General features: G+C 35.0%; 1 protein-coding gene across 2 annotated transcripts in view; it reads left to right on the forward strand.

Annotated features, from left to right (window-relative positions):
• Positions 1–14,856, forward strand: part of SPOCK3 (SPARC (osteonectin), cwcv and kazal like domains proteoglycan 3) — a 165,817-nt gene that overhangs the window by 108,756 nt on the left and 42,205 nt on the right. For both annotated transcript variants that reach the window (XM_050338303.1, XM_050338304.1), the window contains one exon: positions 11,535–11,649. In XM_050338303.1, the coding sequence (XP_050194260.1) occupies positions 11,535–11,649 (115 nt within the window). The remainder of the gene's footprint in view (positions 1–11,534; positions 11,650–14,856) is intronic.

Raw genomic sequence — 14,856 nt, forward strand, 5'->3', positions numbered from 1 at the left:
CTGAAGAAAGTAATAGTTGATATTCAGATATGTTCAAAATATTTTAGATAACTCTAAAATTCATTCAGGAAACCTGCCTTCTTTCCTCCTTCATCACTTGTCTTCAGGGGTGTAATTCTGATCTATCCCAACTTCAGTCATTTCTAGTAAAGTGAAGAACTGTCCTGTCTGTTTATTTTTAGCATGTCTAATGATTTTAAGCTGTCTCCTTTCTGCTGAATTTTTCAAGAAGTTAAGATGTTGCTGCTTGCTCTGCTTGCTTGTTTTTCTACATTATCGTCAAGATCAAAGTGAGATTAAGTATTTTTTAACAAACAGGTCTACTGTTGGATGAGATCTGTACCTAAAGTCCCCAAAGAACAGATCTGGACATTGATGAGAACTGAGAGACAGGGATCTGAAAAATATGACTGAGTATCAGAGGTAGGTCCCCTGCATCATAGAACATGTTAACAAAAAAAAAAAAAAAAAGGCATCTTAGGTCATCATGGACTTAGTGGAAGAGAAAAATAGAAGTTAGTCTAGCAAGATTTGTCACTCTAGCTCTTCCTTCAGAACATGACATATGAAGACTTGGCTTTGTGCGGTCCTGATGTTAATCCATATGTGTTTTGCACAGAACAAGAAAAGTGGTTGTGTCTTTTAGAAAGGAATTACTAATAGCACAAAGGGGAAAGATTTAGGCACAGTTCTGTGTACCTCTACACAAGATGTATCTCTTTAAAGCTCAAGAAGAGCTATGTAACCTAGGGAAAAACAGCCATGCTTTGCAATACTAACTCCCACTTGTACAACACAATGTTTCTTCCCTGACAGGATGAGAACCATTATGAACATGGAATTTCATAAATATTTTTGTCACTGACAGCACATGGAGCCTTGTATTTTGGACCATTTAATAAATGAAATCTATTACTCTGGGTTCAAGTGAATTTTAGCATACATTTTTAGGTGGGGAAAAAACCAGTAGAAAGCTGTACAGGTTATATGCTGAGAGTGCCTAGATGTTTTACCTAAATGTAACTACACAGAATTTCTTTTTCCATTTTTGCTTTCCTTCCTCCCCTCCCCCTGCCCCCTCCAGCTGACAAAGTATAGTTAAAATGTCTTTGAAACTTGGATGGGATAACCACACATAGACTAGTTAGATCTGTGCACATTACTTTTATTACTTTCATTATTTTTCCTGTAATTGAAGACTAATCAGCATGCCCTTTAGATGCTATTTTAGCTCACATACAACTTTATAAATATTTCAATTTAGATATAATTGGATAAATTGAACTTGTTTAATTAGTACTGCAATCAGCCAGCATGGCTTAGGAAGTCATATCACATTAAAAATACAGTGATAATACATGTTAATAAGGAAGAAGCAGATTCTTAAAAAAAAAAAATTCCACACTTTTGCAAGCCATTTGTGTCTTACTATAAGGCTTTATAGCTTTGCCATCATTTTATTTTACTATTGCCATTACTCAGAAATTTGATCGTCAGCTGAAAATCAGTGATCTTTATTAGCTGACTTTGACCAATATAGTCACCTGTTTTTTGATGAGTCTGTAGGACAGTTAAATGTTTTTGTTCACATTTTAAGTTTTTCTTTGAATGTCAGTTTTCAAATTTGAAGCGGGAACTTGAAAATGTAAAGTTAGTTTTGTCTGAACAATATTACTTTTTCTGTCTCTCAAGGCATTTTCTCCATATTGCAAAACTCTGAATGCCAGCAATGAGATACACCAAGGATCTCACATACATGCAGCGTTGAGTGACTGTAGCTCGGGCCTGATAAATGTGATGGAGAAGTTTGAAACAGGGAGCCTGATGAAGTGCAGAGATTTGGACTATACAGGCAAGAGCTCTGAATATAAACCAGGATTTATGAACTTAAGTATATGCATGTATATGCCAGAAAGAGAATTTTTTTTATATTAAGCATGCTTACAAGAAGCTGTCAGTACATTTTCAAACTACATCAAGTGTTTAAATTTTTTGAATAAGTCAAGATCAGAAGGAGTAATATGGTTATTTTTTTTGTATCTATTTTTACTCCTTTTGTTAGTAAGTTTTTAAAACACTCCTATTTTTTTATTTTGAAATTTATTACCTTCAAAGAATATTGAAATATTAATCTGGATATGAGGTAATATATTACATTTTTAAAATTAAAAATACTAGAAGCATTATTAGTAATAATTTACTGGAAACAGTGTGTTTCAAGTAGGGATATCACAGGGTTTTGTCATTTTGCATTAATGAAGCTTTACATTCTCGTTTGGTGGTAAAAAGTATTAGTTAGCCTGTTTATAAGATATATAGGTATATAGAATAAGATGGTGAGCTACATATTTACCAAACTGAGTAGGTGTCTAAAAATTCAGGTGGCTGATTTTAAAAACAGATAAGTCCTTAGAAGGATTTGCAGAAACTCCTAAGCCTCATGGGTCTCTAAGAAACTCTAAGTAGGAAAGCATAGATAAGTAGGTGCCTAATTTAAATAATCCCAGTAGGATCAATCGGCATGTTTCTATGACTTAATATGCTTTCCAGTGTGTCCGAAAAAGACTGAATATCTAGTTGACCTGATTTCAGGTTTTTCATTTTATGCCATTGCACTGCAGAGTGCTGAAGAAAGCAGGCAGTAGAGCTAGAAGAGGTGAACAGGAAGAAAATTGTGCATGCAGGTTTTCATTTTGTCATGAAAATTGCTTTCTCTAGTTCATAGCTTTATAAACAGCGTATCATCAGTTCTCTTTCAACCACGAAAGATCTTCTTTGCTCAGGGTCTTGTTTCAGTAGACACATTTCCTTTTGTTCTCTGGTCAAAATACTAGTTGCGTGTCTTTATGGTTAATATTTTTTAAACAGTCGTTTTCATTTTAAATAGTAGTACTTGTTTGCTGAAAAGCTTTTTACCCAAACTCCTATTGTTTAGGTAAGTAATATACATGCTTAGCAGGTTTCTGATGACACAGAAGAGGCATCTATAGATCTGGATGACACTTCATAGATAGATTTGCATATTAATTTTTCATTTCTAGAGCTTGAAGTAGTTGAAAATGTGGTATCTTGGCATTTTGTATAGCTGGATTTAGCTTGAAATTCTTTACCTTCTCAACTGCTTCTTCCATGTTCTCTACTAGGTAATGGCCTATGTTCTGGACCTGGAACATACGTGGTCAACACTTACTCTGTCTCAAATCTGAGGCCGTAATTTCACATAACAATTTGCACCAAATACAGTAAAAGCAAATTTCGGGCAGGGAAATAAATGTATGTAAGCTTTGTTAAATAGGAATAAAGTGTGAAAATGGGGAATGTGGTTAAGCAAAATAACATGAAGTCGAAAGCACACAGTACTGAGTACTGGTAATCAGGGGTTATCTGTTCAGCTGTCAGAGACAGCAGGTTCTGACAACAGAGGGAAGTCAGATCTCTATTGATGCATGAGTGCAGACCTCTGTGGAAAAGATTTCTACCCATGAGATACGTGATGATACTGGAAAAAATATATCTTTGTGGTATTTCAGCAAAGAGCTCTTTTCTCAGAGATCCTGTTGATTGCAGCACACAGAGATCTTCTGACTGTGAATTGTTAATCATCTAGAAAATAGACAGGAAAGGAAGAACTGTGGGCATTTTTTGGTAGGAACATGTCTGTTTAAAAGGATATTCCAAATTCTCTCAGTAATTCTATCTGTAGCCTATGAACTGATAATTATCAGGGGGATCTGAATTTAATTATTCATCTGTGTATTTTTTTCTTAGAATTAGATAGCATGCCCTTTTTAATTTTTAAGTGCACAAAAACATCAGGGACTTCTACACAACTGTCATTGAGATAAGGTACAGGTAAAGGTGACAGATACCTTTCAAAGATGACACACTTTACAGTTGCATAAGTATAAGTTATTGGTTGGCTAAAAAGTAATTTACTAAATGCTCAGTATTAAATGGGATGGTGTTCTAGAAACATTTCTGTAAGTGTCAGCACCTCAGCAGATGAAAATTTCTGAAGTACTTTAATTCACATTGGATTCACACTTTGTCCAGTACTATAATTATGTTGATATTGTAGAAAAGGTGTGTTGATGTGTCTGGCCAAATTTCAGTCTTGCCATGTCAAAGGTTTGAAACGCATAAATGGACACAGTATGAATGAATACCCTGGTAGTTAATTTCTGATGACTTGTATGCTGTACCAGATCTGCTTCCAGCTGCCCAGGATGTATATATATATAGTGATGGAAAAGAGGAATTGGAGGAGTGTATCTGCAGATTGTACCTCAAGGCACTAATGCGTGAGCTTCTGTTCCTTACTTGCCAGAGAAATCGCATGTGCCTTCATTACTGGCTTGAGTTGAATTGTTTAAAAGCCACTAGATATTCCTAACAAGACTGTACTATTGTGGAAAATTGTTATCTTGCACTGTGATTGTAACATTCTCAAAAAGGAACAGAATTAAGTCTGAGAAAAAGAAAATTGATAAAATGATAGAAAATGCTGAAATCAGTGTTGCACAAGCACTTTGTCTTTCTCTTTGGGTAGACTTGTAATTTTAATTCTGTTGCTGTTCCTTCTGCAGGGCTCTTCACTCACATAACACACAGAATGGACATACTTCCCTTTTATCTAGTTACTGAATCGTTTTCTCTGCACCATTCAGTAGTCTTATGTCTTTTATTATATGGAAGCCACACAGTTAAACTAAAATCCTTTTCTACTTCAATATGTCTTTTTTCCTTGTACATTTTCGAAGTCTGCAAAGAGTAACTAATTTACAGCTGCCTCACACACAGTCCCTCCATGTGATATGAGTGTCTTTTTACAGATAGAAGATGTTTCTGCAGATGGAAGCAGAAAAATTACTTGTGAGATGTGGATATCCAATTAAAAGATTTTTTTCATGTTTCACATTGCACAACATTTATGTATTCGATTAATGTTTGTTTTAGTTTATCTAAAAATATTTAGCATGTTCCCAAATCATATCTCAGGTTTTCAAGAGTGCATATACACTCAGTGCCAAACGGAATTTTGCTGAAGCTATCTAAGATCCATAGACCAGCATAGGCATTATTTTATTTTCTTTCATGCCATCTCCCTAGTTCATTCATTACACATCTTTAAATCTCTTCAGTAAATTATGAACATTTATGCAAACAATAGTCTCTTGACATTGGTTCTTTCCTGGAGCAGGTCTGTCCTGTACTTCCTGACTGAGTAAGCTTTATGCTATCGGATCCAGCCATTTTCTCAAAGCAAGATAAACTACACAGGTGTCATTCCTGACAGATTTATCTAATCCTGGTTGTAAAGACAATGAATAAGATTCAATAAACTTTTCCAACAATTTATTTTAAGACATCAGTACCCTTATTAGAAAGTCTGCCTAGTGTCTAATCTGATACTTTTCTGCAGCAATTTAAGCCAATTATTTCATGTAGTATTCATCATGGTATTATTTCGGGTATCTTTCAGATGTCTTTTACCTGTTTGACAGCTGTTACGTGAATCCTCTTTCCTTAAGACCAACTCCTTGATCCTCTTTTTGGTGACTATTTTCTAGGCCTCTCATTATTCCTGTTACTCCCTTTTTCAATTAATTCCTGTCTTGTTTGAAACCTCATCACAGAGCTGTACAAGGTGCTCTATTTTAAGTGCTGCCAGAACTCTGTGAAATTACTCTACATGTTTTGTAGGTTGCATTCGTGTTTATATATCCTGGTATGATAATGTTTTAAAACACTGTTCAGTTGTTTTTAATGATCTCTATGTTTTTATTGTTCCTTTAGGATGGATGTCTAGCCAGTTGCTCCAGCTTTTATTTAAAACATGATTATTTTGTGAGCCTTGGAGTAGGACGTAGCAGTTTTCTGTACTGAATTACATTATATTTTAGCTTATTTCCATAATATGAGTATTTTTTTATCATGTTCCTATCTTCTAAAGTTACTCCCCTTCCATGTTTAATAGGATATCTGTTAGTTCATCTTCCGACTGGTTAGGATCATAGAATAACCTGAGTTGAAGGGACCCACAAGGAACATTTGAGTCCATCTCCAGGCCCTGCACAGAACAACACTAAGAATCACACCATGTTCCTTAGAGTGTTGTCCAAACAATTCTTGAATTCTGGCAGGTTTGATGCTGTGACTGCTTCCCTGGGGAGCCTGTTCCAGTGCCCAACCACCCTCTGGGTCAAGAAAACATATTCCTAATATCCAGCCTAAACTTCTCCTGACACAGCTTCAGGCCATTTTTCTTGGGTCCTGTCACTGATCCCCAGAGGGAAGAGATCAGTGCCTAATCCTCTATGTCCTTTGTGAAGAAGTTGTAACTGCAATGAGGTCTCCTCCCAGTCTCCCTTCTCCAGGCTGAACAGACCAAGTGACCTCAACCGCTCCTCATATGGCTTCTCCTCAAGGACCTTCACTTAGTGTCATATATTTTGGTGCCCAAAACTACACAGAGTATTCAAGGTGAGGTCTCACTAGTGCAGAGCAGAGTGGGACAATCACCTTTTTTGACTGGCTGGCAATGCTTTGCCTGATGCCCCCCAGTATCTTTTACAGATTAACGTATTTTTAAAAGCCCTTTTTACTGTCCCCCACAGTACTGGCCAACTTCAGCTCTAAATGCAGTATCTCTTTAGTCCTCCCATGTCACCCAACCTTGCTTTCAGTGGGCATACACTTTCTTTTTTTACCTTAGCTCCAGAAGATCCCTGCTCAGCCAGGCCAGCCTTCTGCCTCACCTGCTTGACTTCTGACATTTGGGAATTTCCAGCTCCTGTGCCCTTAGGAGGTGGTATTTAAAAAGTGAGCATCACTGATGGACCCCAGCACCTTCAAAAGCATTTTCCTATGGAAAATTAAAAGACACAACAGATCCATGGTTGTGACTTAGCCTTGTTCAAGTCCACTCAGTGCAGTCTTCCATTTTAATGGTGAGTGAGACACTGAGTGCTACTCTTGAAGGATCACTTACAACTAGTTTGATGTTCATATTACAGTAGAGGCACACAGATAGCATAACTTCCTCGTATGGCGTACCAGGTGGCAATGTAGAAGAGTGTGATGAGCCTTGGTAAAATCAAGCTACTTGGAATCTCTGTTTTCTAGAAGTTCTTCTGTAAAATGAAACAATATCTATTATGATTTGCCTGATAAAACCCGATAGCATGGTCCATCTTCTTTCTTCTAGGTGCCCAGAAATCAAACTTACAAGCTGGGTTTTTTCTGTAATTTTTGAGATAATATTTCCTCTCTTTCTTTCTTTCTTCATCTTTCATTCATTTAGTACATTTTGTGTCCTTCGCAGTTTCTCAAAGGAAATAAAGTTGCTCAGCCAGTTCAAGTGTGCAAGGCTGGAAATACAAAATTCAACTAATTTGAAAACTTTAAGACCATATAAGTATTCTCTAAATGTTCTTTTTCACTCAGCATAGATTTTACCTCTGCATATGTGACACACAGACATATGTGCTGACAGATTACTCTTTTCTGTAGAGGTTTCCTGAATATTTGAAGTTATCAAAAAGTTTTATGTATATATAAAAATGTATGATTTTTACCTGGAACTTGGTTTACAAATACAAGGGAAGTCAGGTTGTTTGGAACTTAATATAATAAATAAAGCATACCCTGTCCTTGCATTCATGCCAGTCAAATGCACACAAAACCAGTAGGGTTTTTTCTTTGTACTTTCATTTTTTCATTATTTTTCCATGGAAAAGTAGGTGGGGTTTTTCATCTTGAGAAAAAACTCTAGGCTCTTTATCTGTACAATATACAGAGATCTGTTTGGCAGCCTTTGACAGCTGCTTTGGAATGGAAGGTGGCAGAGCTTAATGAAAAATATTACTGTCATTTAATCTTTGAAACTCTATAATAATAATTCTAAGAGCAGAGCTCGTGTATATCAAAATAACGTGCACTGTAGTAGTTGTACCAGAAAGATAACTGTTCTCATCTCTGCTGTAGTAACAGTGAAGCTACATGAGTCATGTCTAAAGATGACACATATTCTTTGAAGTTTTTCCCACAGATTTTAATTACTTGTCTCTGGTTCACTAAACATCTACTTTGTGCAAATGGTGAAGAATGTTGAGTCCGTTTAAGACTGAACAGGTTTTCAAACAGGTGGAATTTGAGTGATCAAATTGCATTTTTCTATGGGACACTTGACAGTACAGAAATGAGGAATTTTTCATCCTGAAATATACTGCCAAGAGACCCTGTGGTACATGTTTTTTGTCTGTACTGAAGTGATTATTTTCCTTAAGCACTGTGCAGCATATTGCTCTGAAGTTAGAAATACTTGCTCTTCTGTCTTGAAACAAAACGTGTGGAAATTCATACAGTGAAGTGTCCTTAGAATCAAGCATACAAATGAGACATGTGAATCTCCAGTGTAGAAAACTAATATGCTAAGAGGAAAGGGGAATCAAGATAAGAAGATAACAAGCTAGATGTATTCAACAGTAAAATGGAATTTTTTCATGCATATAAGAGGTTGTCATAAAAGTAGCGTAAGCAGTTAACAGTTTATAAAACTAGTTTAAATAAGGAATATTAAGAAATCTAACAGATGAGTTTCTTGAAAATTACATTATGTATTTCCTCACATAGAAAAGTTACTCACAAAGCCAAATAAATAGACATTATTTTATTGCTATACATAATGTAATATTTCTTGTATATTTTTGCTATTTAAACTATTTAGATATTTTCCCTGCAAAACAAATTATTTCATCACTGTCTTCAACACTACCTCTCCTTTTTTACCACTACTTCTTGTGTCTTCATAGTCTGTCACAGATTTCTTTTTCTGTGGAATTTTTCAGGTATGTTGCTTGCTCTTCTACCAGCTTGAGAGTAACATTGAAGGAAGTCTGACCCACCTTTATTTAACTGAGCTGTCTCAGTGCACTGTTTATTTGGGGAATGATGACAAGAGGTTTGAACTAGAGTTATGTTCCTGGTGTCATTAGCTTCTGATTTGAAATTGCCAGAATAGCCTGGATTAATTTCTGACTTCTGCAAGCACCATGATTTTCCTTTGTTTCTGCAAACAATGAATATATCTCTGCTGCCTACCTACCCATAAAATGAGTTCATTGAGTGTAACATTTTTTCATATTTGTGAATGGGAGTACTGATTTGGAAGTGTTGTGTGCTGACCTTGCAATCAGTATTTCAGGTATCTGTGCCTGTGACAGGTGTTGGGCATTAAGGTTTTTTTAACATTTAAAGGGTAATGTTATCTGCAAATAGGACTGAATAGACAACTTTAAAGAAAAACAAAGCAAAAGGACTAAACTCGCGACTCATTATAGTTGCTGAAGCAGCTATGAAGTATTTACTAGTCTCTTCAGATACGTCCGAGTCAATCAAAGTAGAAGCACTGGAGTCTGTAAAAATAATCTCTCAAAGGATTACTTCAGAAAGTAAAATGTAGTCATTTTTTTTGCACTCTTTGATACTCTGGTTCTCAGTAAAACAGATCTGGAATGGGTTTGTGTGTCAAGTTTTAAGTGTTGGTCTCACAAAGTGGATTAATCAAAACCTAAAGCAGAGCTACCTGTGGGTATGACTCCTTAAACTGCTTAAAATTGAACAAAAAAATTCTCAGAACTTAAAATGAAAGGATACCTCTTTTAAACAGAAGCATATATTAAATTTGGGCTGCAATCCGTTCCACAAACTCCAGATATTGTTTTGAATATTCAAATGTGAATTAGCTCATGTACTGTCTGGAAAGATGGCTGGTGGGCACTGGAGCTAATGCAACGACTTTCCTGTACAGTCAGGATAATTGTGCAGAGATACAAAAGCTATTCAGTTGTTTCAAAGTTATCATAAGCAGGTGTTTTCTTTGCTGACATTTTCTGCTCCTTTAGGAGATATTGCTATATGGCTTTCTAATGGAGCAATTCTGTTTGTGGTTTTTTTGGTTGGTTGGTTGGTTGGTTTGGTTTGTTGTTTGTTTTTTTTGTTTGGGTTTTTTTTTTATGTATTGTTTTCTGTTTGGTTGGTTTGGGGTTTTTTGAGGGCTTTTGTGGAATTAAAAGGTTTTTTTCAGTGTCATTTTATTACAACAGTGTCTTTTAGGCAAAAGGTAAAGTATACTTCAGCAAAAACTGAAGTATAACAATGATTTTATGGAAATACACAAAACGTGAGATATCCTTTTCTGTCTTCTTTTTGGTACTGGCAGTGGTGCAGAAAGTTATTATTTCAATACAGTGATGCAGCTCAGCTTATGCTAGGTAGAGAACTGCATGAGTGTGTGGTAGGGTTAGAAGCCTGACTGCATGAAAGGTTGATGAAGTTCTGTACATTCCCAGTGCTTATATCTGCAAACTAGTGGAAACCTCAAGTGCAACCTGTCAGGAAGCTTCTTGATTCTTACATGGCTAGAGTGCTCTCATCCCTTATGTATTTTTAGGACAGGGAGAAACTTTGATTCTATGGTTTGCTGGAAAACCTGATAATTTTATAATGGAATTGCATTAAACTGAAGTTAGATAACCCTAAGGAAAGATGAGTCAGAGAATAAAAGATACAGACTGGTCAGATTATTCTTCTAAAGTGTTGTGATGCATAGAAAACACTTCTTACTTGTTACTTGAACTGGTTCTCTGACTCATATATTTCTATATCCTTTACCTGACTAATGAGACATTTTCCATCTTTTGTTCAAGGATGAAGTGTTCTCTGTAACCATCTTTCTCCTTTTATTTTTTAAAAAAGCTCTTTTTACATGCTTTTTTCCCCCCACTTTGTTTTTGGCTTTGTGTTTTTCCTGATAATACATTGGCAAAGCATAACAGGGAAAGATCTCTATGTAAGGAACTGTTCTTTTGGAATGAAAGTTCAGCTTTTCAGTTAGTTTCTCTGTGTGTGGTTTTTTAGCAACATTACTTTTTTGTGCTTGACACAACAGTTCCATTTCTTGGTTAGATGTGGTTAATTTTTATATGATTTCTGGATTGGAGTTGTAAGCATACAGATCAGAACTAAAGAAATTAATCTGTTTCCATATCAGAAAAGACAGTCACTATGCAGAATTACATCAGGCACACCTTTCCATTTTATCCATTAATGCTTTTTACTAGGATATTGTCATCTTAAAGACAGAAATTAAATGATAAAGTCTTTAACAATCCACCATTAATTGTTTTGTGTCAGTAATTAATATTGTTACTGTGTTTATTTGCTCATATAATACAAATAAAACCAACACACTCTACTTCCATTTAGCATGCATATTCAAATCAGCCTCACACCATACGTGCATTCATGCTTGAATTAAGTCTGAAACTGTAGCCAGGTGAGGGACCAGAAACTTGGTACCTAGTTATCTAATCCAGTTTTTGGTAGGAAGGTAGCATATGCTGCAGAAAACTTTTCCTAGCACCTTTGTCTGCAAAGATTTAAGCACAATGAAAAATTGCTTCAAAATTCTTAAAGTTATTATTTTCTGGTTTATGTTTCTATTAATGATAGTCATTCTCTCTCCTTTACAGTGCAAGTTAGAGTATCAAGCCTGTGTCTCAGGAAAACAAATCTCAGTGAAATGTGAAGGACGTTGCCCTTGCCCTTCTGACAAATCCACAAATGCAGCCAGAAGTGATAGGAGAGGTGAGTGATAATTCGTGTAATATTTTTAACAGCTCATTTCCAGAAAGAAGTAAGATTTTCCTCACAGAAGATTACAGTTACCAGAAACACTGATTATTCTTGAATATAAACCAGCTTTATTTTGTTCAAGGTGTTCTTTGCCAAGGGTTTTGATATTGTACCTATAGTAAAATACTACAGTGTTTTTCAAATGAACTGTTGTAGTATGATTTACTGCTGTTCTCTTTTTACACTTTAATACTCCTTGAGGTGCTTATGACTGTATTTTAGACAAAGAAAAATTCATTCCTTGCTTTTCAGTGTTTTCAACTGAATATTCAAGAAAACAAAGTGTGATAGAAAAAATTGAAACTTTAAAGTCGTTGTTATGGTCATAGGAGCAAGTAGTTCTACTATGGAACTATTAGTAAAGGCTGTATTATATAAATGAGTCAGTTTGAAAAGTGCTTGACAGGAATAAATCAGCTTCCTTTTGGACCACACATGAGAATAGGCTGCTGGAAAATGAAGTTGCTTTGTACTCCTCCTTAGCTATTGTTGCAGCTGGAACAAACTGGAGGGAAAAAAATGGTGGCTGAGCAAATTTGTGTTTCAGTGGCTCCCAGGTGATATTGGAAGGTTGTTGTTAAACAAAACACGATAGCATCTTTGGTGCTTCTGAATAAAGAGCTGTCATAGCATGAGGTTTTAGGCCACCATGGACCTGAATTTGCCAAGAAAAGTGTGACTGGAGATATGCATTTGTTTCTTTCTTTAGACTGATCTCTGTTAAATGCAATTTTTTGTTCTTTCTGTATAGTAAAACTTCTGATGAGCAAGCTAAAATCTTTATGCACAAATATCATTGAAAATACAGCAAAATTAGTTTTTAGAGATTGGGGTTTTTTCCATGCAGCAGCCTTATACCGATAAAACAAATCAACGTTGCCTTCCTGCATTTTGTTAACATCAGTATTTCACTACAGTTTGATGTGCTGTTCCAAATGTATTGTGCAAGAGAGTATAACTGTTGCCATTTTAAATTGTAGGTACTGCCAAAACTAATTTTTTCCTAGTTTAAAAAACAAGTTAATGTTCTTTTAATAATGAATAGAGATGACTACTATAAACATTAAGCTGTATACAGGCATACAAGTACATTAAAAAACTGATCTGAAACACTCATTTAGGACACTTTTTTTGGTCTTCAGCAATATAATTGATTTTATAATTAAATATTAATTTAATATATACAATTAAATACTTCCTCTGCTGTAACCCCTCTGCAAAATGATAGTGTCTTGATGTTTTTAAGGCCATTAATTTGCAATTTCAAGTAGTGTCTTTAAATAAGTAGATAAATCTGTAATTTGCTCACATTGTTAGATAGAATGAAAAGCACTGGAAGACAAAGCACTCTATGGTTAATGTTGCCCCTTTAATAATACATATAAAGTAACTCTAATGTTTTTGCAGTATTCACTAGCAATAATTTCTGCGTCTCCAACATGAATTTGAGAATATTTCCTTAACAGTGGACTTTAAGTGAAATTAAGATAATGATCTTAAAAGAATCTCTCTGTGAATAGCAGGCACACGATTCTCCAGTGCTAGTCTTTTAATATGGTATCATTGCCCTCAGTTTTTACCAGAACAAGATTAGCATTTTCTCTGCTGGAAGTTGTTTCAGCTGAGACAGTTATTTTTGTCCTTGGAGTGTGTTTGTTCAAGCACATTCTGTTTTTTGTACTCCTGTACTAAAACACTGAAAAAAATCTAGAGACAATTTTTTTTGCTTCAAAAAAATGGAATTATTTTTAATTAGGATTAAACTCTTCTTGAAGATTTATGCTGCCAAGAGGTCAAGATTGCTTCTGCCTAGTTATATAAAAGAGAAGGAAAAAGGTTCCTATGGGTATGAGAATTAGCACTAATCCCATCTTGACAGAATGTCAAGGCAAGCAAAATACAGGGCTTTTCCAAATGCTACATTTTATTGCAACAGTGAAATTTGAATATCATTTCTTTACAAAGATGACCCCCAAAGGCCAGGGGACTTGAGAAATACGAAAGTGAGCTGAGTATCATTACCGAAATTTCAGCCATCTTTGTGATAATACAAAATTTCTTAAAACGAAGGTTCTTACAGCAGAAGTTATAAGAATACAATTTTTTTCTTTAAGTAGAACTCCATAAAGTGTTCTGACAGATGGACTGTGATCTTGGAGATAATTTCCAACCTGAATTATTCTGTGGTTCCATGATTTTAAGCTGTATACACATACGGCAGTTGCTTGCAAAATTGACGAAGCCAAACAGGCAAAGTAAGATTATTGTTCCTGTTTCAGGGATAACTGAAGTAAGGGTTTCCTAATATAGATCCCTTATCTAAGACAATAGGTCATCTTTTCAGATTAAAAAATTTACTGGTTTTTTGGTGTATCAGGAGAGCAATGTATGTCTATGAACTTTCCCAGATTAGTCTTGCTGTGGAATCCCATATTCCTTCGGGAAGCAAAATTAAACCAGTATTCAGAAAAAACAGATTTTCCTTATAAAGTGTATTTGAACCTAATAATAAAATCATAGAATGCTCTTAGTTGGATGTGAATTCTAAAGTTTGTCTAATACATATCTCTGATGAATGCATGAGACAGGTGAAGGCATCCGGGCTTTTGTGAAAGCTGCTTCATTTTAATCATAGAATGATACATTTAGAAACATTGGATCTAATTGATGTTCAGGGGCCCTTATCCATAAATGAAAGAGCTAAGAACTTGATCTGGAACTAGATGTGTAAGTTGTTGACAAAACAAAAGTAACAAGCAAAAAAAAGACACAATAAAATAAAGATCTTTCTTTGTCATATCTTTGTTTTGAATTTAGTTTAGAGGAAACAATGAGTATCATATAAACTACACTAAGCACTCCAATGTTGTTTTAGTTCAAGACATTACTAGAAAAAAAAAAGATGGACAACTGAAGTAATTTTGTACTGTTATTTAATTGATATTTAATTCACAATTACTGTACTGTATATTAATACATTTAATTATTGGTGTAGACCAAGACCTATGTTGCCTTTTTTTCTGCAAAAAGAAATAATGCAGTCTGTGGAATATGTGTCTTTAAAAAAAGGACATAAAATTTTAACTGCATTACTTCTTATGTCATTTAATGTAGTGTATATAAGGCTTTATATATATATATGTTTTTACAGTATAATAG

The sequence above is a fragment of the Myiozetetes cayanensis genome, unplaced genomic scaffold, assembly GCF_022539395.1.
Source record: "Myiozetetes cayanensis isolate MyiCay16 unplaced genomic scaffold, myiCay2020 scf7, whole genome shotgun sequence".
Classification (NCBI taxonomy): Eukaryota; Metazoa; Chordata; class Aves; order Passeriformes; family Tyrannidae; genus Myiozetetes; species Myiozetetes cayanensis.